This window comes from Lineus longissimus, chromosome 11 (assembly GCF_910592395.1).
Source record: "Lineus longissimus chromosome 11, tnLinLong1.2, whole genome shotgun sequence".
NCBI classification, from domain to species: Eukaryota; Metazoa; Nemertea; class Pilidiophora; order Heteronemertea; family Lineidae; genus Lineus; species Lineus longissimus.
Window position 1 is genome coordinate 5,403,427 of NC_088318.1, and position 23,231 is coordinate 5,426,657.

Consider the following 23,231-nt stretch of genomic DNA (forward strand, 5'->3'; position numbering starts at 1 on the left):
AAGGCTCGTGCTTTTTTTGCATTCTAATATCTTATGGGAAACAGCAATCATTGTGTTGAACATTTTTTTTCTCATTTATTATAAATTTCATTTTTTGATCAAAAACATTAAACCCCCAAAATCTTTTTAGATATTTAGAATTTCGAAAAAAAGAATAGAAGAATATATTTTCTAGATGTCCGATAGACCCCTGTTAGCTATTATTGGAGGAGTGCTCTCATGAGAATATCACCTCCAAGTGAAGAGTGATCGGAAGAAAAAGGAGAATGAGATTCATTGGTATACATGTATTAAAACCGGCTCAATTTGGTGATCGTACTTTATATGTTCCCACTAAATGCTACATACATGTAGAGCCATGTCAGTATGATTCTTTGACTTCGTCGTTGGTCAATCAATTTATTAACGTCATTTAAATATAATCACACGTTGCGCGCTGATTTTCGCGCAAATGAGAAAAATATCCACGGGGAATCATCAGTTGTCAGCAAACTTATGATATCAGTATTTGCAACTTGCAATAAGACGGTGACTCACGAGGGAGCCTGAAATCTTTGTGGATCCTTTTAATTTCCCAAGCGCATTACGGGAAATGGATGAGAAACGTCCTCATGGAACTATGAGTTGACGTTTGGTCTAATCATACTTCTATTGTGTATTTGGATAGCCAAGGCTGCGGATTTGTTTCATTTCTCTGTTGGTTTGCGTGTTTGCATTATATGGTTTCAGTATTTGGTTGGTCATGTCAACATGGTCATCAGCATTGAACCCCAGGCTGTTCATGTTCCACTCTTAAGGTTCTTCTTCAATTCCGTCTTTGAATTGCCTTTGTTGAAAGAACAGTAATTACTTCCGTGAGAAGGACGTTTTCTCGATCAGACCCCAGGAGAGGCTGGCCTGGGAGTCTCTTGTACAATCGTCAATATAATAAATCAGTGTGACAAACTTAGATGTTGCATCAATAAGAAACTGGGAAACAATCTCTCGCAGTGTATAGCTCACATGTGGCGACCCATCATCTCTGTCATGGGGTAACCGGAAAAACGCCGACCGACCGACCGACCGACTGACCGACTGACCTGCGAACCTACCGTCATATGCAGTATCCCTTTCGCTTTCTATAGCACATGTATCTGTGTAGTGCCCAGCGCAATGGACGTGATGGAGTCCGACGTGTCTGACAGCAGCATCTCCAGTCAATTATACCGGGAAAACGAGCCCACGCGGTAAGGAACTGATAACGATACTCTAAAGATATGCTTTGTCTACATGGTCGGTGGATATAAAAACACGATTTGGGCCTAATCTATATGCACTGTAGTTTTTCTATTCGAGTGTCTCGACCGATGCAATGCATGAACTGCAACGCGCAATATGCATTTGTTGTCATTTGAACAGCGCACGTGCGCTTGTTTACAATTTCATTTCACATGACCTGCTGCTGTCAGACACGTCGGACTCCATCACGTCCATTGCGCTGGGCACTACACAGATACATGTGCTATAGAAAAGCGAAAGGGATACGGCATATGACGGTAGGTTGGCAGGTCAGTCGGTCGGTCGGTCGGTCGGTCGGTCGGCGTTTTTCCGGTTACCCTGTCATGGATTGATGTAATGATTTTAAAATAGCACCAGCCATTTAAAGCATAATTTCTTCGAAATGAACTATCAGTCAATTTGTTTTAGTAATATACAGCGATTTTGATTCAAAACATGCCTCAAAATTGTTATTGAGCTTGATATTTTTAGGATTTATTTGAAATACCACTTCTCGTGTGCGGGGAGATGCGCAATTGTACAATATCGAAAAGGAGTTTAGGTGCCTCGCATCTGTTTAAAAATCAGTCAAGTGAGGTGTGAACGAGAAGCCTCTATTGTACAATCGTATAGGATAAGACTCATGTCAATGGGTGATATGAATAAAGACTAGCAAATGCTTTTATCTAAAAATCCATGTAAATTTACACTAGGCCTTACTGAACATAGTTGAAGTAAAGCAAATTAGTAGTTGCTAGTTTTTATTCATATCACCCCTTGTCTTGAGATAGGACATATTTGCCTCTTCGGGACCTTTGATGTCTTGTACTAGTGAAGAAGCCCTGCCTTCTGCAACGAGATATAAGGCGGACAATTTTTGAGTGCGAGATACTTACATTTTACCGTTAAGAAAGCAATACTGGTCTTGTCCATTGTTCTCGGTTTCTGAAGTGATAAAATCGGAATGAATTTGTCAACTATCATTTTATTTGTCAACTGTCATTTTATTACTACATCCCGAGCAAAATCTTCACAGAAACATTTCAGTTTACCAATCATTGTTGTACACAACATAAAATTAATATATCATTAAATTTTGATGTCAAACCATGCTTTTGCTGGCTCTTACATGTAACCATATTGTTTCCAAATAAAGTCAAATCAACCTTGCCCATTTATTATCATCCACATTGGTATCAGCATTGATAATGTGTAGATACATGTATATATGAGAGAACAACCGGTACACAACATAAAATTAATATATCATTAAATTTTGATGTCAACCCATGCTTTTGCTGGCTCTTACATGTAACTACATGTATATTGTTTCCAAATAAAGTCAAATCAACCTTGCCCATTTATTATCATCCACATTGGTATCAGCATTGATAATGTATAGATACATGTATAAATGAGAGAACAACCGGTATATTCCATCTCCCTCAACGGTAGCCCAGCGATACTAAATGTAACAAAAGGCTAATTTTGTTGGCGAATTACCGTGTTGTTTCTGGCGTACATTGAAGTTAACCACACGAACAACATAACACTCTGCCCTGCCAATCAATATACCGTGGCAGCGTTATATGGCCAGGTGCTTGCCCATCAACGATCTAACAGATAATGCAATAAAAGGCTAACTCGACCAGGTCATTATCCTTATTACCTTGCGTGTGGTACAGGATCGAGAATCTCCTACATAAATGAGGGTTATTGCTGTGGGTGGACGTCATTTATTCTGATTCATCAGCAACAGGTAATCATGTTTGGATATTATTGATGAGATCGGAAATCAGTGAGTAGCAATGTGCATTTCAACTGCCTCCATTGTCGTAAAGGGCGTGGATTTTCACGATCAGTGTTTAAAATGACTGCAAATACTGGCTCGTTTTCAAAAGGGCGGTGTAACATATGCTTTTTTTTCTCAATAATCCAGTGTTTCCCTCTTTATTCCACTACTCACGGAACAAGGCGACCATCGGTCCAACAACAATCATTGGAGGCCTGCATGATAGGGAGTTTTCGCAAAGCCCCCGAAACGTCTACTTAAAACGGGACAGCCTAATCTGAGGAGGTCAAACAATTAATGGGCAGTATCTAAAACCACATCCCACGTACCACATACCCACATACCCACATGCCAATTTTTTCGAGGTGGGGCAATCCAATGACGATTTAACTATTGTTAAAGGAAAATATGTCGATCTTTCGACCTTAGAGGGCGCCACCGCCAGTAACTTATGTCGATATTTCCACCAGACATAGTACTCTGCCAAATGGGAATATCTTCGGGTATGTTGGTATGTGGTATGTGGTATGTGGTCTTAGATACTGCCCAATTAATGAGAGGCAGAGACCGAGGCATTCACGTTGTTCCGCCTCGGTCACGCCATGAATAAAGCCCAAACACGATTGTTTGGTAATACAACCCATTCGATTCTCCAATTCATTTAAAATCCCATCGACCAATGGTAGTGGACTGCAAGTATTGGGTGTCTCTAGGTCATAGGTCTGCGCCCCGATCTGAGCAAATCAGTCCACTAGGCCTAACCTTTGTATAAGGTATGTGAGGTATTCATCCCTTTGGGCCTCTTAAATATGGCGCCCGAATACGGTATACGAGAGGAAACAGAATATATTACACAGGTGTGCTGTTTCATTGGGCATCGAGATGTTTTTTTCTCCTTTTCACTGGGTACTACTGAAGGCTATGAGTGCTTTCAAGTGAATGTGACGTGCATGGATTTAGTCGGCGACAAGAGCAAAGTACTTTCCACAATGTTGGGTCAGGGCTTATTCCAGCAACCTGTCAGAGAACTAATGAGATAAAGTCAGCAACCACACATAGTCAAGCAGGACAGTGGTGTGCGAGGTTAAAAGGTTAAAATGCGATCAGGAAACAACTGTTTAAGGACAGTGATCATTATTTTACACTGTTGTTGATCAGAAACCTGACCTTTCGAAATCGATGTTTAACATAGTGATATGTCTATATCTATATTTACTATCGATTTTCGATCATTTCAACATTGCCTGATACTGTTGTCATTGCAATTTGAATGTCTTCAGCCAAGTGAATGAGGCGGTTTATCAACGGCTATTGGACGTCTGCTGTCCTCGATATCATGTTGCTAAATGATAGTGGGAAAAGTGATGACTGTAAAGAAAATATTTCCTTTGTTGATAGTGGGAGAAGTTATGACTGTAAGGACTTAACGGTATGGATGTTCAAGTTCAGGAAACAACGACTTATATCAGTATACTAGCTGCTCTCTACCAGGACTACTTGACCAAAACCTTTTCGTTGAAGTATTTTTACTGGTTGTGCCGGACATATAAATGTCTGTTCTTCCAGTCTCAGACGATAGGTTTATCCACCGTAAAAGCATTGTCTGACTTATACCCTTGACATTTAGCGAAATGTGACCAGCGGTTTATATCAGTTCTCCGAAAAACAAACGTTGTAAAAACACCTCGTCCGTGTTGTCTGAGCTTTGAATCAATTACTAAGCCGTCTGGTCGGAGATAACATGATGTCCTTTTGGTCAGGTGAGCTTTCATCAGCTCGCATGATTTCCCAAGTTATGAGACCAGGGCAAGGGAAGATATACCGAGCAGAAAACTCATCAGAAGCAGTATAGCCGAGGGTGATACTGATGGCGAATGTGTGTGGGTTGATCGGCTTCAAGCGGATCGGTATCAAGGGATTGCCATGACTGGGGGATTATTTGTGAGAAGTGCATCACGTCATTTTCCCCTTTACCTCGCAGTTAATAGAATTCAAGCCTAGGCCAATAAACTGTCTATTGTCTTTAAACAAAGCCCGTTCGCGCCTAGGCTTAAATTCCCATTGTTGCACAGTCTTGACAAACGATAATCAGGGCAAATCAGGATATCACCGACCCCCCACGAATCGCTCACCTTTCAGGGTGGTTGAAAGACCTACACCGACAAGGGCAAAGCGTTATGTTGAAGAAATAAAAAAGATAGCGCTTTCCGCCTGAAATCACTCAAAAAACAAGCCACAGCTTGATGTGGCTCGAAATATTTCTTTTACTTAGTATGAAGTATAGGAATCTTTGTTCTGCACTCTCGTCCTAGCAAATCGAAGGCTCAAGAACAGACGTCGGCGATCAAAGTTCAGATCATGGCATAGAGGTCGAACACTTGCCTCGGGGGTTTCTTTTGACCTGATCGAGGCTCCAATATCCTGTTTCACAACTTGTCATTATCATGCCCGATACTATCTTACAAAGATGGCCGCGTCTACTAAAAAAGAACTGGTTATTGTTGGCAGTCTTCGTGTAAATTGAACCGCGAACTCGAGGACAAAAGCTACCCAAAAATCTAAAGGTCTGAAGGTCTCGTGTCCTTCTACGACCTTGCCAGATTGATCTAAGCAAGGAAGCAAGTAGTTTTTATTGAAATGTTGTCGCTTTTGAATGGCTGATGCGCGGCATATAAGATAGATGATGTTTAGTAGCATGGCTACGGACTAATGGGAGGCTTTTCCGGCGATTTTTAGTGGTTTCTTTAACTTTTTCCTGATTAATCCGACAAAAGTTTGCCAGTGTCCGACTTTTTCCTGATGTGAATACAAATTAGCTCACTTAATTCGGCCACTCCTAGTGTTTAGCCCACACCTCATTAACCCCATTCAACATAGGCCTTTGATCTTAATGACCTAGTTTGGGAAGCCCTTCAGAGGTTTTCTAGAAATCTGACCTCCCAGGGAAAAGTTGGACACGATCGGACTTTTGTCGGATAAATCAGGAAAATGTTGAAGAAACCGTTAAGAAGTCGGAAAAAGCTTCCTAATTGTGGAAGCAATCATCGTCACAGAGATCTTATCTTCTAGAACGTTTATCAGTCCGTTGTTAATTAGAGGTATACAATACTTAAGAGAAAGGAGCTCCCAGAGTTGCCAGTAATTGGCTGCGAGAACATAAATCAGCTGTCTCTCAAATCCGTAAAATTAACTATCGTTTTGTTTGTTTGCGTCAGTGGCATTGTGTAATTTAAGTCTAAGACGTCACAAGGCCACAAAAAAACCTGTTTTGATAAAGGGTTTTATATACCTTAAACAAACCAAGCTACATCATCTCGAAGACATTTATGTCCGGTGTGATTTGGAATTTTTCAATTATAGCGAATAGCTGAAGGTAGTACATGTATATATCTAGTGCAACGACTCAACTGAAAAAAATAACTATTGCTTGAAAATAACTTCTGAGGTCCTGCAATGCTCTATTGGCTTCTTTTAAAGCCCCAAACGACCCGCACTACCTAAATATTGTTTAGTTGTTGGACTATGGTCATGCAATTGAAATGCGGAGGCCAAATCTGCCTCTTCTTAAAATCGACTCGTGTCTCCATATCCTAATTCGGGCAGTTCCCTGCACGTATTTTGCCAATACCCGTCCAGACCTCATTGCCCCTAGTGCCTTGGGGTCGCTCACAATGAGTAGGGTTTATGGTGATATATTCTGAGGTGTCTTCCTCAAGGGTGATCTATGTTGATATCCATGATGATTCGTTTTGGTGTTAGCTTTCCCGAGGCCGATATCGTGACAGTCATAGCCGGATATAACAAGGTGATTTGAGTTGGTTGACATTGGCGGAGATTGGCAAGGCTAGTGTTACGGAAAAGCGCACCAAGAACTACATCTTGTGTATAATTTTAGAACTATTTCTCCCCGTTTGAATGATACAAACTATTTCTACGAGCAACGCACCAAAAGCGCCGTGCAAACGAGTGACTTTAGTCGCTGCAACCTGCGATGGAGCCGTGGCAACAAAAGGAGTGGTCGCAATTTTAGCCAATAGGTGGCCACATTCAAACCACAATGGTGTTACAGGTCGCAGCGATAAAATAGCTCGTTTGCGCGGTGCTTTCGTTAGAATGAACATACCATTAGAATTGCTTTTGACTATTCGTTGTTTTGGAAACCCACCTCCCCCCATCACTTAACTTCATAGTACTGTGCAAGGTTTATTCCCAAGTACCAAACCTTGGAATTGTAGACGTCACTGGGAAGCGGCAAGCCTCCGTCCAATTACATCACTGACAATATACATAATGATCGCGTGCTCGATGAAAGTCTATTGGACAAGTACATGTAAGGTAGAATGGGGTTTATGGTAGTCTTGTCTAGTATAATATTGATTGATATCCCCATGCATCAAACAATACAGGGGCTGCAAATAAACCGGGGCTACAAATACCCCATTCTACCTTACATGAAGACGGCATCAATAATGCCTGAAAGATAAGAAAACCGAGCGTCGTGTTTGAGATATTTGGATGGTAACGCAAAGCGATCCGCTTCATGAATATCACGTTCTGCCCCAGGCCCGGTTCCACCCAATCATCGACATGATTAGCTGGGAAATGAACGGAAGTCACCAATCATACATCTCAGCTTAGATTACAACTTAACAATCAGGCCAGATAGTTCACTCAATGAGCAAATACCCATGGTGGCAATTGCGGACGTCCGCGGAATTCAACCGCGCAAGGATGGCGAAGATAATCTTCGGAGCTGTCAAATACACCAGGATGGTAAATTATAGGTGCTGGCATCATGAAGAAGAAAGGGTTGAACAAATATCATCGTATAGACTCGTATTTTCTATTACTGGCGTGATGGTTGAGTTTTGTATGCGGATTGAACAAATCAATGATCTGACTTGACAAGCTTCTTATGGCAAATCTTCGACGACAATAGCTCTTCCGTTCTCTAATACGATTTCGATGCCTATTTTGGCATGTTCTTTTCATTCTATCGATCCTTCATGAGGCTCAATTATTCAATTACCAACTTGCTGCTTTGCGGCGACTACAATCTCCGGCGCTCGGTTCAGATAAAGCACAGCAAATACAAGTAGGGCGTGATGACGTCTAAATAGGACATTTTTTTAGGGTCGAGGGTAGAGGATAGAGCATGCGCTATCTGTCTAAATGATCTATAATTATAGTAATCCTTTGGACCACACCTTCCTGCAAGTCAAAGTACTTGCATGTATCTACATGTATAAAATAAAGTAAAGCTTAGTTTCACCCTTAATGAAGACCGGCCAGCTTTGGCTTGTATTGGGCACTCTTTACTTCCAATGAATCCTATCTGTAATGCCAGGTGCCTGGCGAGAAGGCAGTTAGTACCCTTTAATTAACTAGCTGGCGGCTAACCAACCGAGGGCCTTCGACCTTCCGTTCTCGAGGCGGGTGCCTTAACCACTAGGTCATCGAGATCGGTATGTGAACATCTCGGTATATGTACTCATCTACACATCCGATATGTTATGGAACCGCCAAGCACTTTTGATGATTAAAGTTGGGCTCGCTGTCAGGATGATTGAAGAGCTACATGTGCATCAAACCGGGATCAGTCCATCTACTCGTCTATCCGCGAATGTGTGACGGATCGAAGAGCCAAGCAATTATGTTGCTAAATCGGGCAGTCTTAATGTAGGTGTCGTACTGATGTGATTGGCGTTTAATTTGCAGTTCCTTGATTTTTATGGATTTGAAATCCTTCATTGATTTCAAAGAAAGCGTAGAACTGGCTTTGAATTTTATGTTTAAAACTTTCAACGTCAGAAAATCAGAGTTCGACTTCAAGTTTCGAGTTTTGAGTCTCAACTGAGTGAAAAGCTAATCACTGACAGACACCTTTTTCACATTTCTTGAAGAGATCCAGTCAAACATAGGTCCATAATACATGTACAACAATGGAACCAATTACAGTTAAAAATAAGGTGATATGCTACAAATGTACCTAAGCCGTGCCCCTTAGTGCATGTAATTTTTTTGAAGACTTCACGAGGGTATTCCTTTCCCAACAGTTACATATAAGTACTGTTGGTTGAGTTGTCAGGGCTCGTGTCAGTGTGCTGTGGAGATGGCATTTTCTCCTAAGAGTGCATGTACATTACCACACACAAACACAAGAGCTCTGACTTGGAGTAATTGTGTTACTTCGCATCCATCACCTCAATCCGACAGCATCACTCCGTCGCCCATACAAGAGGGCCAAACACAATTTGCAGGCATGACGCATTAATCGAGGGACATGACCGCGCGTTCAAGACATTTTTGAAATATCAGTCGCCATTTCTTTAAAAAAAGATGCAACTACCGCTGTACAGGAATTTTCGTTCGAATCAAATATGTGACTCGTGTTGACAACCAAAATAATTATTGAAAGTAGTCCATATTATTCACACTGCACCCTAAGAAATAAACTTTTATTGGTTTTAGTGGTTTTATACTTTTGCCTATTTTTAGGTTAGGCGTTGGTGCATTGAGATTAGTGAGTTTTCGCATAGGACCCGAAACGCCAACGCGAGCGCCTATCACATTTTTTGACATCATGATCAGGAATTCGAACGATGGAACAAGGCGTTCGCGTTGGCGTTTTGGGTCCTGTGCGAAAACTCCTTGAGCATAAACGCTTCACGCAGCGTTTTTTAATAAACTTGACGCTCCTTTCCAAACGCTTTGAAATTTGACCAATAGTTCAACTGTAACAGTGTTATGAACTCGTGAAATGCCTGTGGATGCGCAGCGGAAATCACTGCGTTAAACTCCGAGGCGGTTGAAGGCCTTAGGCCTGCCCGCCTCGATCTTTAGCCATCACACCCGCTTAACGTTAAATTACGGTCGGTCTTGATATTAACCTTCAACACCATCAGCCGATAAAGTTGAACAGCACAAATCAAAGCCAAACATTATATCAAGATACCCTACATATGCTGTAGTACATCGAGTGCAAAGGAGTTCCACAAAGTGTCTTACTGTAGATTTATCTAAGACCAAGTCGCAAAAACTTCAAACAGTGGCAACCATATCAATTTTGCCACTGATTTCCTTGACATCGGTAAGATTGCCAGACGATTCCAACAACTTGGATGAACGGGTGCACAGCTAGTTGTGCTTCTCCGTGTTTACCATTTTCGGGCGCTGATTATATATGTCTCTTTGTTTATATGAGACTAGTTGTGATTGCACTGATATCTGAATCACCTGGTGAAAGTGTGCGCCAATTGTCGCTGTAGTTTTTTTCGATATGATCAATATCCGCTTGCCCCGCGAGTACTAATGCACCATCCGATGTTCGCTCGTGACAAGTCGGTTGAATAAGACAGGTCCTTTAATCCCTGTTTGTATATCCTCTTTATTTGTCTCTGTCGAGACGTAAACGTGGGATTGACACAGTAGGATATTGGTTGTTATTGCATACAACAGGATGATGGCCGGACAATCGGTGTGCGACAGCAGACAAACATGTTGACGCTAATGGAAAGTTAGTTGTGGTATCAAGTGTAACCCTGATTGAAGGAAGTTTGTTTATACACGCATATACAAAAGCCTCTTGATGTGCATTATAGCAAAATTAATAAAGACTGTATTAATTCTAGATAATAGTTAATAAGTGACAGAGTTAAAAAGGGTAAGGCCCAATTGCAGAATCCTTAACAAACCTCCCTCTTTGAAGCATTTCTCAGGGATTCTGCAATCAAGCCAGGTGGAATAAAGTTCATGTTTCCGTGAACGTCAGACTAAGCGGCTATGGACCACTCTCAAAGCAGATCGAAGGATATTCTCTCTGCCAGTAATGATTGCAATTACACCTTGATGTCCCAGATGAGGCACAGGCGCAAGACGATATCAGAATCAACAGATTAATAGCGATCGATTAGTCAACGCGAAACCCACAGAAAACACACATTGTAAAGAGTGTTATGTGCATTATTTTTCCGGTCGTGTGTATCGGTTAAGGTCTGGCCGCCATTTTGGCTAGAACTTCCTTAATCCATTCAATTAGAACTCTTTCAAAACAAAGTGGATGCCAATTTCTAGGACGAGAGTCAGTTCTACTCTAAAGTTGTATTCCAGAGAACAGCCTTTTTTGTTTTAAATGGGCATTCACTTCATTTTAAAGGTAATCTATACTCTTAATTCGAGGCTAATTGATCGTAATGGTTTTGGTATCTTTACGCACCTGTGACTCGTACTCCACGAACCTTGGAATAAACGAAACACAGACCGCGTATCGAGGTAGTTACGCGACTGCGGAGGAGTCTATGACTGGTTGGCAAAAAGTAGCTCAAGGGAGCTCAGCAGCGCAGCGACTGTCTAGTTAATGTTTTAGACTTAGACAGTTATAGTATCCTTATTATTCAAAGAAATACACTGAAAGCACAAATATGTCAGTCATAAACTACCTTCCTTCATACTATAAGGAACGAGGTTATGGGAGAATTTAGGCAATGCCCATAAAGTAATGCATGGTCAGCGGCCGTACATGTAAATTTGATGTATTTCCTTCTCCGAAAACCCAACTATATTGTCTATTCGATCATGGTCCTTCGTCTGTGTCGCCGTAGCAAATCAATAGAAGCTCTTGTAATCGCCCGCGTTTTTCATACTTTCATGCTGGTTTGTGACGTTCGTTGCCGTGTAAAAATACGCTGGTGCCATTGTCCAGCCTGCGTCGTTCCGGATTTCCCTAATCACATGATCGTCACATGATCGCCCATCTCGTCTCAATTTGCCGCCAGAACGTACTTTTCCCACCTAATGATCTCTCTGCTACATTCAGGAACGAAACTGTCTTGAATACTAAATATGAGATCGATACAAGTTCAGGAACTGGAGCTATCATAACATGGTCAGTAGTAATCAGTCGTGAGAGGGGATTCTCCGAGCGACCTCGATTTCTCACATCGGCGAGTCCTGCTCATTAGGGCGGTTATAAATAGGTGAGCATGACAAGAATGAACAGGTCGATAATTCGCCTGAATGAATGTAATACATAGAAGGTGTGTGCAAATTTTCTTTCATTTTCACAGTTTTTCGCTGGTGTGGTGAATATAAGGGGCGAGAGTAATCACGACGACTGGCTGTTACATGATACAGAAATAGAGTATACTTGCCATTCAGATTCGGAACCATCCCCTTGCCTGGAAAGAACGCGTGTTGATGCCCCGAAGGCCACGGTGAAATCGAATTTCCGGGGTTCATTGAACCATCACAGAAAGTCCTCGGAGCAACTGCTAACTTTGAAGTGGACTTCCCAAACTATTAGTCAGCTCAATGATTGTATTAGTGCTATTTTGGCTTTCTCCGGTCTTCTCTTGAACTTCATATTACTATTTCCACTCAAATGTCCGTGATAGATAATATAACCAGGCGCCAATCTAACCTCTTACTCTAGAGTTACACCGTAACAAAATGGCCAGGCAAACGATTTATTCTGATCACATCCCTCTGTTTCTTTTTGCCACATATCGCTTAACCTTATTCCCGTCATGCCTGTCCACTACACCAAGTTCTAATGAGTCCGATTCTGCTATTGTGGGGAAGAGATGCACCACGAATATTTTTGACTGGCGGTAGGCCAAATGGTGTTATGATGGAATAAGGCCTGCCACTCATCGACGAGTGCCATTTCTCCCACGAGAATTCCGGACGCTACATCATCCCCATACTAAGATGTAGCAGATCTTAAGCGTTGTTAGTTACTATCTTGAAAATGCTGACCCAAACTCTAGCCCTGGCTATCGCCATAGGCCTTAACGTGATCCTTTTACTTTGGATTGCAGACATTCAATTAGGAGTCCTTTGGGTGGAACGCATCAAGTGTCCCCAACTGTCGTGGGAATAAATGAAATTATCATGCTTAGGATGAGGGTAATGGCTAAGGTTAGCATAGCATTAGTATGACAGTGACTTTCAACGTTTTAATGGTCCGCCACAGCTTGGAATGGTGATGATACAAAAAATCTGCCCCCAACTCCAGTAGGGGAAAAGATCGCTACAAGTACTGGAATGCACTACATGCATAGAACAGAAGTTAACAAGGTTGGTTCACACGTGCGTTATCAGTCAATTGCTTCATTTGATTATACATTTGGAAATGATTCATGTACTCGGCAGTCTAGACGCCTATTTCGTGAACTGTTTTTTTCCTTGACTACTCAATCTTTGGTTTACCCGAAAGTGGCTACTCCCTGGTGACAACCCATAGTTACAAACTGCTATAAGAATGATGCATGGGATTGGATGCCAATGGAAGTGATAGATAGTTGCTTTTGGTCTGTCGCACATGGTCGTCGATCAGGGCTTGCTGGATATGCGGCTGATCGGATGACACGATGGCAAGGTATAGAGGTTTTCTCTGTATAGGCTGAATGAAAAACGTCCCACTTTTGAAAGTTAGACAATTAATATCAAAATATGACGGATTAATGTTGTCTGACAGTTGTAGCGTTAAGTTTACATCAGTCGTAGTGATAACAGCACCATTGCTATTGTGTATAAAGTGTTTTTCAGATATTGTGGATCTGGCCAAAGGGACTTGGCTGACCCCTTGCACTTAACTGTGATGAGTTTGATCACAAATAGTAATCTTACGAAGCCCTAGGCACCCGGTATCATATTTGACAGGCAATGGCTGACACCGTGAAAGAGCATTGGTCAGGCCTACCCTATCATGCCTATGGATAATCTGGTGTTGTGCAATACCACTATCCTTTGGTATCATGTGATCTGGTCACATTCCTGTGTTTAACAAACTACATTTGCCCCGATGATATGGAAAGCACTATACTGTCAGGAAAACAGCACAAAGTCAGAAATGTTGATATCAAAAATCTCCCGTTTTCTTTCCGAGTGACTATAAGATTCGAATCAAAAGTGTCCAGATCACAAAAGATAACGGATTAGATTGATATTCAAACGTATTTAATATGTCTCGTTGCTGCCAAAACACTATTGTCAAGAACATGCATTGATAATGTAACCTGTACAGGTATCTGATTGGCTATTTGGCTCACCGTAAGGGGAGTCTATACGATAGCGCTGTGTCCGTCGTCGTCCGTCGTCACCGTCGTCCGTCGTATCCTGTGGCACGTTTCTTAACCGCTTGTGCTACGAACCTGAAACGTCTTACAAATCATGGCCAAGGTCATATGTACCCTGACACTGAATTTCGGTCCGGACTGATTCTCGACTTGGCCACCAGGGGGCTAAAACAAAAAACTTAAAAAGTGTGGTATCTCGCTTATTACTGATTTGTTTTTGATAAAACTTTTATGGTGGTTACCCCTAGCAAGGATACATCACAACTCATACGGGTTTTTGATTTGACCAACTTGTCAAGGTCGCAGACGTCAAACTCTAAAATTTCACCGATAGCGGCACGTTTCTTAACCGCTTGTGCTATGAACCTGAAACTTTGATAACATCATGCCCATGGTCATATGTACCCTGACACTGAATTTCGCTCGGGTCTGATTATTGACTTGGCCACCAGGGGGCTAAAACACAAAACTTAAAAGTGTGATATCTCGCTTATTACTGATTTGTTTTTGATTAAACTTTTATGGTGGTTACCCCTAGCAAGGATACATCACATTTCGTACGGGTTTTTTTATTTGACCTATGGGTGATTTCAACATGAAGTGAATAGCCAGTACCGAAAACTATAATTCAAGGTTAGAAACCTACATGCTGCAAGGATTTGATTTCACCCAGCACATGACTAAAAACACCACAGATTATGACTCAAAGTTAGACCTCGTCTTCACCAACGCTACCCTATCACACAATATTGATCTTGTCGATGTCATAGACAATTATTGGTCAGATCATAAAATTATATACTGCCCTGTCTTATTACTAGGCATCAATACTCATCTAAAAAAATTCTTCGTGCCTGATTGTGTTCGCCATATTCACCTGTAAATTAAGCATGATCCTGCCTACTAAAAGATGTATACGGTGAGCACAATGGCCCCTGGCCGTTTCATTTAAATGTGACGCCGTACGTAAAGCCAGACGGGCTGCTATGAACTACAATGTGCAAAGCTGCTGACTACCGATGAGACGCAGGCTGATAGTGATGCAGCTTGAGCTATAGCTGCGATCGGTCGATCAAGCATCTTTCTTTGCGGATTGTCTTGTCGAGTCTAAAACGCGTGTGGTATTCGACTGTGCTGCCCCCATCCGGATATTTAATCAGATGTTATCTTATGAGCAAAGCCATATCAGTCCCTTGTATCATGGCCTCGAACCAGTATATCAGCCTCTCCGCCCTCTGGCTGATTTATACGGGTTCTCTGACCATGATACCGGGATCGATACGGCTCTGCTCATAATGATATTTGTATCATGGTATTCTAAAAAAGAGCAGAATTCTTGAAATTTTTGAAATTTTTGAAGTAGGATAAATTGATCATAGCTTTACTCGTTTCTTCTATGAATTCCGACTGACCGTTTTGACATATTTCATTGTGAAAATTAGATGCATTAGTCACATACGATCAGATACACGATACATGCCAATATGGATGGACACTTCTTCGTCTGCCAAACTAACTCTTGCTCTTCTCCTAAAAGGAAATGAAAGTCAGCTCTTGTCAATGAAAAAGCTCCCTGCGCCCCAGAATGTTGTTGACGTAAAGCCAGGACATGATGAGGATTGCCTCGATATAGTCACAATTAAAGCATTCACCAGGTTTAAGACCTAGATCGACAAGCCCATTTTTCTACAATACCTCATTTTGTCAGCCTCGGCGGACTTGTAGTTAAGAAACGATCCCCACACTTGATATTTATTTCCTCGATGGCTAAGAAACAGACAATGACAGAAAGCATCTTGCCAGACCTGCTATTCTTCATGAGCCCAGACACCCAGAACATCTTCTTTCCCTGACTTATGTTACCTGCTCTTTATGAGTTCAAAGTCAGCATGTTTCTATGCCCTCTCTGATCTATGGTGAAGTGAGGTTTTAGAGCTGTGCAGGGGACTGGCTACTGGGAGCTCGAATGAGAGACAGTAGGTAACCTGATAGATGAGGATTACAAAAGTATACATTGAATAGGTTTCTGTGACAATATATAGTTCATTTCTTGTGCCGAAGCCATGCTTGGTTATGTCAGTCTTTAAAACAAATTTATTTGAAAACTCTGGTTATGTACAGTTGCATATACCGTGGAACTCTTTCTACGGGGTCAATGATTACGTCTATGATGCGCATCTAGTTGAAACCCAACATGAAAAGCGGCCTGCACGACACTTTACCGTCGGAATATAATTTTCCACAACACCATGCAATTAAGATCTTCAACATGGCGATCTGAACTTTGAGCGGACTAAAATTCGCTGTTTCGACAAGCAGGAGTATTATCCCCTGAACAGGTGAATACAACGGCAAAGCTGTCCCTTTAAGATTCTTAGAATAGGCGAAATCTCCAATCATTCTACTAATTATCATATTAGCCTTGTTTAAAGCGAATTCACTATAAACCAACCTCGATGGTCCTGGTATATATGATCATATTACGAAACTGCACCTGGTATTAATTGTTAATGAACTGAAACATAACACGGCAGTTTAGTCATAAATAATAAATCATGTCATACGTGTATTTCAGTATCGGTCTTTGTGTATCTTGTCACGTGTTCTCACTTGTGGTCACGTGAGTTCCCGGGGTCGGCCCCGAAAGCTTTTATGGGTCAAGCCCGCGTCAAGAATTAGGACAAGGTCGCCGTCTTGAGTGGTGAACTGGGCATACGGGAGCCGAAAAAGCATATTTGATATTCAAGATTCATTATTCAGACCTCTTGTCAATGTATTAAACCGTTCAAACCTCAATATTTAAGTTAGTCATTTTCGAGAAAGAAAGCAGTGATCAAAGATACATTCGCAAACGTACCAGGTCGAGGTTTGAATATTGAGTGTTGAGTCTGAGTGAACCTTCTGGACTTCTGTAACGATCCAGTCGCGTCCAACCTCAGACCAACAGTGCCTCAGAAGGATTCTGCAGCTCTACAACATCTTATTCCTCGTGCATCTTTCTCTTTTCAGGTGATCAAAATGCTGGCCATAGTGGTGGGACTTTTTGCAATCCTATGGTTACCATACCGGGCCTGGGTGGTCTTCAATTCCTTCAGCTCCCGGCCCTACCACGACATGTGGTTCCGACTGCTCTGCCGTATGATGGTTTTCATGAACAGCGCCATTAATCCAATTTTATACAACGCCATGTCGGTCAAGTTCCGTCGTGCCTTCAAGAGACTTTTAACATGTGGTAAGTACTGATAATATTCTTCGAATAGTTTTCTTGGTTGTGCTAAGAAATTGGTCGCAAGGCGTCGGACAGAACAGCGCATGCCGCAAATTGATGTGAGCATTGCATCAGCTCTGCACTCTTAAAATCACATAGTGAAAATGACTATTAAGTAGTTAATGGTAACAAACAGTAAATGCAGTTGAGCTTGGAAACGATTGGTTTGTGGATTTTGCTCTGGGCGAAACCATTCAAACTGAACACTGTATATGGTGGATGTTAACTGAGCTCTACAGGCCTGTAGAGGGAGGTTAAAAACCTTGGTCAACATTTATGTTCATGGTAGTTACAAGAAATATTAATCTGAGCAGTAAATGTGTTATAAATGCGTCGGCGAACTGCGTTTCCACAGGGAACTTAGTATAAAAAACACCTCGTACGTCTGGGGTGGCTTAATTGCATAGATCTTGCTCCTTTCTCTAAACGCTTTGGGCAATTATTTGGTTTCTTGGCAGTAAGAACCATTGGAGGAACTTTAATCCGAGAATTTAATCGGATATTTTCAAGTGCCAGAGGAGTACTGCCACATTTTTCTGCGAAACGCCCGAAGGGAATAGGGATGCTAACTGAACAAAGCCCCGCTTTTCCTTCAAAGTTGTTTTTTATCTCGTAAATGATAGTTTCCCCGCTTTTATTGTTGAAAAGTTCTTTCAAAATGAGGAAGTTCAAGGGATAGAACCTATATGCCCAGGGCCTCAGCTGCTTTAGGAGTTGACTGTTGCTCCATCCTATCGAATTAGCGTAAATTGTTTGAGAATATTGCTGAGCGCGGAAAAAGGCACAACAAGTAAAGCCATTCTCGCCTCGACATCTCTCAAGAAACCATAGGCATAGCCCATTTCACGAAATATGAGGAATGTTTAGCTATTGCCTGTGGAGACTAGCTATACAAGTTATTCCCCGGATAACGATTACGACTTATTCTTTTTAACACGACTAAATGGAGAATAAAATATTTGCCTCAAGATCATCCCCTTTATTAGAAAACAATTTCCTTAGCTTCCGTTATGCTTTTGAGCCTTTGAGGAACGGTTTCCTAATGTCAATGAACTGTTCACCAGCAAATGTCATGGAGTTTTTCAAGAAACGCCTTTGTGCTGTCATTGTGCTGCATGTAGAAACAAAGCTAGCAAACCGAGCAGAAAAACTGGCGTGGACGAGTAGCAAGATTCAAAGCTAAAGAAGGCTTTCCCCAATACTGACTGTACATGATGGTATCCTTTAGTCGAAGCCCTATCATCGGGAGTAAATAATGTCGAGCGTGGCTCTTGTCGAGGATGGGCGACACGTGCATGTTTTTCAACAACTGCCAACCCTTAGCAGCGGCTTTCCCTATGTACAGTTACGACTTGGTTACATTGGTGACTTATCAATGCGCATGCGTAACCGGATGCAAAATCTGAAAATTTGTCCCGACTACTGCTGGCTGAGGTTTTAGTTCTCAAATGAGACCGTATTGAAGGGAAAATAATAAGACAGTAGCATCAATTCACATCGGTAAACCTTGATTTCAAGGTTACAATGTACATGTACGTCTCCGCACAAATGTAGAGGGCACCAGTATCATGATAGGAAGCATTTTAAAAAACACTTCATGGTGTTCAGTCTGCTGTCAGTGAAACTTTACCGCAAAATTAAAAATTTGTAAATATACTTACGAAACAATATTTGCACAATCGAAGCGGGAGCATTAGCTATAATTGTTAAATTTAAAATTTCCATCGCTATGTAAACATCTGGTCCCGCTTTTTTGAAAATAAAACTTCGTAATATGTTGACAAGTTATCATTATCTGCTGAAGTACATTGTTATGTTATGATGAGCAGAATCCTTATAAACTTAAACATGTAACAACTAGACCAAGAATGTTCGTAACCATAGCGACAAGTAAACAGGTTTATTGAAACTTCTACTACAGTATAGGCGCCCCGAGTTGAGCTGCTCTTCACAACTTTTTTTCTCATCGATTTGAAGTAAGCTTTGAAAAAAAGTCGTTTCGTATGGTGCAATCAGAATGCATAACCGGTACAGTCCGTTATTTTGCGGTCGAAATACATACCTTGCCATCTTGACCATTGATCTTCATGTATGCCATAGGGAACTGTCCACGATAAATTATTCCTTGCATATCCATTTTCAGGCACGAATATTGGGTCCATTCAGCGAATAACAACAAATACATATTCCCTGTGTCACTGACCGCACTTATATGACCACAGGGAAATTGATGTCTAGTAACCTTAGCTTTGATGCTGAACCTTGATTTTGAATTTGCTGTATTTTTTCCTGATCGTCTGCATTGGTCAAACTAATTTATACATGAACAACACTCGGCCGGGCTCAAGGTCGATGATACCTTTGAGACTGTTCCTTCCTTTGTTCAGAGAACCAGGCAGGGATGACTAGTGTGAACGTTCGTGCCACGGTTGTCGCGAGATGCAACATGAAGGGTGAAACACAGACACACTGCTCAAAAGCGACTCGAGTGCGCTGGATCGCTAGTCTAGGAAATGGATCCGTTTCTTTCCGCTCCCCACGACTGTTGTAAAGTGTTTTCAGATAGATCTGGCCAAAGGAACCAGGCTGACCTCTTCTCACTAAACTATAACAGTGTGGTGACAAATAGAAATGTTACACAGCCCTGGACAACCGGTGTCCTAGTTGACCAGGTGATTAGTTGACACTGTACGTACTTGTACATGTGAGAGATCATTGGTTATGTTGATGAAGATGAAAGAAGTCCCAGAGTCCATTCTCGAAGTAATTCCCTGCAACGTTTACAAAAATACAGCAAGAGCATACGGGTCTTTCAACCAAAGTGCAACCGCGTACTCTCCTCAGCTCGTCTATCAGATTGTTGAAACAAAATAATACTGATTACGGAATTTTTATTAATCAGCCACCTGTATAGCAAGCAGTCTGGTTGCTGATTCAATAGTACGCTTGCTACTAAGTCACGAACGAGTCAATTGGTTCAGTCGAATTTCACCTTTTCCTGAAACCTGAGCGCATCTGCAAATGAAAAGTTGATTTTGACATGCGAACATCCCTCAATTTCTTATGGTCATTGAACTCGTTGACAATGAGATGGAAATTGCCTCTCCCTTTGAAATTATACTTGTAGTGCCCATTTCACAATCAGCAATTTCATACCTGGACATTTACCAGGCGGAGGTTAAAAAATTGTGGAAAGTTTTATTACTGATTCGTAACTATCAATTGGAAGAGTTCTTCGAAGTGTAATAAAACGTCACTTGTGTTTACATGTAGCCTATTTGTAATCAAAAGAAAAATGATTAAAAAACTCTGATGGGGGATTTTCTCATTTCATTCTCTCCTATTGTGCGTTGTGCAGTTCTTTATTGGAGTGTTAATGATGCTGACAAAATCCCTTAAGAGGCTAACGTGGCTAACGTGAAATGGCTGATGGCCCTGTGGCGGTTGTAGTTTAATTTTAAGAAATATAAAAATTAATGTTGATTGCGTCTTCTTAAGTACTTCACATCAAAGAACGCATTATTGCACAACATTGGGTACTAAGGCGCAAAAATAATCAGATATTTCTCACTTTGTCTTGTTTAAGCAATGCATAAGTGCTTGGAATTGCTATTTTTATTATTGTAATTTTGCACGCTGTTTTCGCTTCAGGTACAGAGGCAATGAACAGCTAGCTGTGAGGTATAATGTTGTTAACTTATTCAAATAATGTTTTCGCGGTGTTTCCTGCAAACTGAAATCCGGTGGCCCCTGGGAGCGTCTTCAATAGTTTGAACTATAGATTACTCAAGGATCGGCGTTCATGAGGCGCAACGTCCTCTTGATGAATGTCGATCAAGCCCTGGGCAAAAGAAACCAAAGAAGAGAGGTAGAAACTTTCGAACCTCGAAGATAAAAAGACGACCAGGCCTGAATTCATCCTTAAGTAAGTTCAAACAATAGTTATGGAGTCCACTGCAGGAGTTTTAGCACTCTTTGTTCATATATGCCGCATTATACAATAATGTGTTTGTGGTCAGTTACAGTTACCGAGTCAATAACTATGAAAACCGCGCATTTTCCTCGGATCGTCGCTGTAGTGGAAACTGCTATTTTGCATCACTTTATTTGCTCAAGTTAATGCAAAGAGACACTTGTCCCTGTGCTTTGTCCTGCTGTGCAAAACACACTTCTTGCATCTACATGTATATCCATCGCGATCTATCGACGTTGCGCGTCGTTATTCCTGAAAGGATTGACGCACACCGCTGATAAATCGGCATCCCCGATTCGGCATGTGTTCACTCGGACTTTTCCATGATCATTGATGATTGGGTGATTGCATATTGATCCACTCGAAGAGTGAAGTGTGACGATTTCTTCTAGTCGAAACGAACCTGTCGAGATCAAACAATCGAAAATCTAGCGACGGAAATGGGCGTGCCTAATTAATTCGCAAAGCACGATTCACTGAGTCAGATCAGTGTACGCTTTTGCCGTGCGTTGAGAAAACGGATAATAAAGCGATGTTGATGTGCTTTGACAGGACAGTTAATGAAACGCGCTTGCCTCCGGTGGCAAAACGAATAATAGGACGGATTTTGCCTCGACAAGACGAATAACAAAAAGTCATTGTACACATGTAAATATATACGGTCAATAAAATGGCGCGTCGGCTCCCTGCAGATGTACCGCTGACTGAGTACATTTGTATAACGGTTTAGCCGTAACGGACACGACACTTCAACTGTACATTGTAATGTGTTGGCGAACATCGGCACTTAACAACGGTCCTATAACCTACATGATATCTTTAGCTATACATGTATCAGAAGTTCAATTTGACTTTATCAAGACCTGATCGATACTAAATCTGAACGTCTGTGATTGATCAGTGATTTTTATGGCTTTGAAGTCATTGACCATTATCAGACGGCACGCTTGATTACACAAGATAATAGCCAGATACTTTTCGGGTGTCGATATAAACAACCCGTTAATATTTGTGCCATAGACCAGTGATCTTCAGGGCCTTCAAGTCATTGACCACCGTCAGAAGTCATGGCCAATTTCACAAGATAATAACCGCGGATATTCCAGATGGGATATGTGGACAAGCACTCGCGATGGTCACTCTGACAGCGCCAAGCCGTCACCACACGGTCCGCAAAAGTTAATTAGATCAGGTTATAAACCTATTCTCGTGGCGGATACGATTATTGTGTTCATTGAAATTGGCAGCATAAGGCAGATTATTGTTGATTATTTTCTGACAAGTTTCTGACATGGTGTTTAGTTTTCATTACCGATGCGTCGTGTAGGCCTACACAGCTTGATAATATCTTCATTAACAAACTTGGCGACTAGAGACCCAGTGTAGATTTCAAATTGTGCCTCATGACCGAGGAAAGGGTGATTGAAATTCACCATCAGTCCACACACCGATTTTCTGTATGAATACGTATAATTCCTATTCAAAGTTTCGCGCGTGAAGTGTACTTCGACAGGAGGAAACAAGAAATTTACATGAACAAGGTTTTATGTACAGCAATAGTATTGAGACGGTGACTTACATTGTAAAGTATAGTTGAGTTGTTGTGATTGACGTATTGTGTTGGCCAGGTTCGTTGAATGTTTTCACGGAGGAAAAAGTTTCAACGCTAAATCAATTTGTTGATTCTCGACATTCCTTACTCAATTCAGCCTAGAAACCGAGATAACTCAAATCAACATAACAATTTTACCCTTGGCGATTAAATATTGAGTTCAGACACGATTTATGGGTGACTTTTAAGAGAATCCTTCATACTTTGACCACGACGATCACTGGCCATTGTCAATGACTACCAAGCTCGAT

At 41.5% G+C, this 23,231-nt stretch overlaps 1 protein-coding gene across 1 annotated transcript in view; it reads left to right on the top strand.

Annotated features, from left to right (window-relative positions):
• LOC135496062 (thyrotropin-releasing hormone receptor-like) overlaps positions 1-17,370 on the top strand; it is a 222,424-nt gene extending 205,054 nt beyond the window's left edge. Inside the window, exon 2 of the mRNA XM_064785172.1 lies at positions 17,137-17,370. Within this exon, the coding sequence (XP_064641242.1) occupies positions 17,137-17,370 (234 nt within the window). The remainder of the gene's footprint in view (positions 1-17,136) is intronic.
• Positions 17,371-23,231: the final 5,861 nt, after the last annotated feature.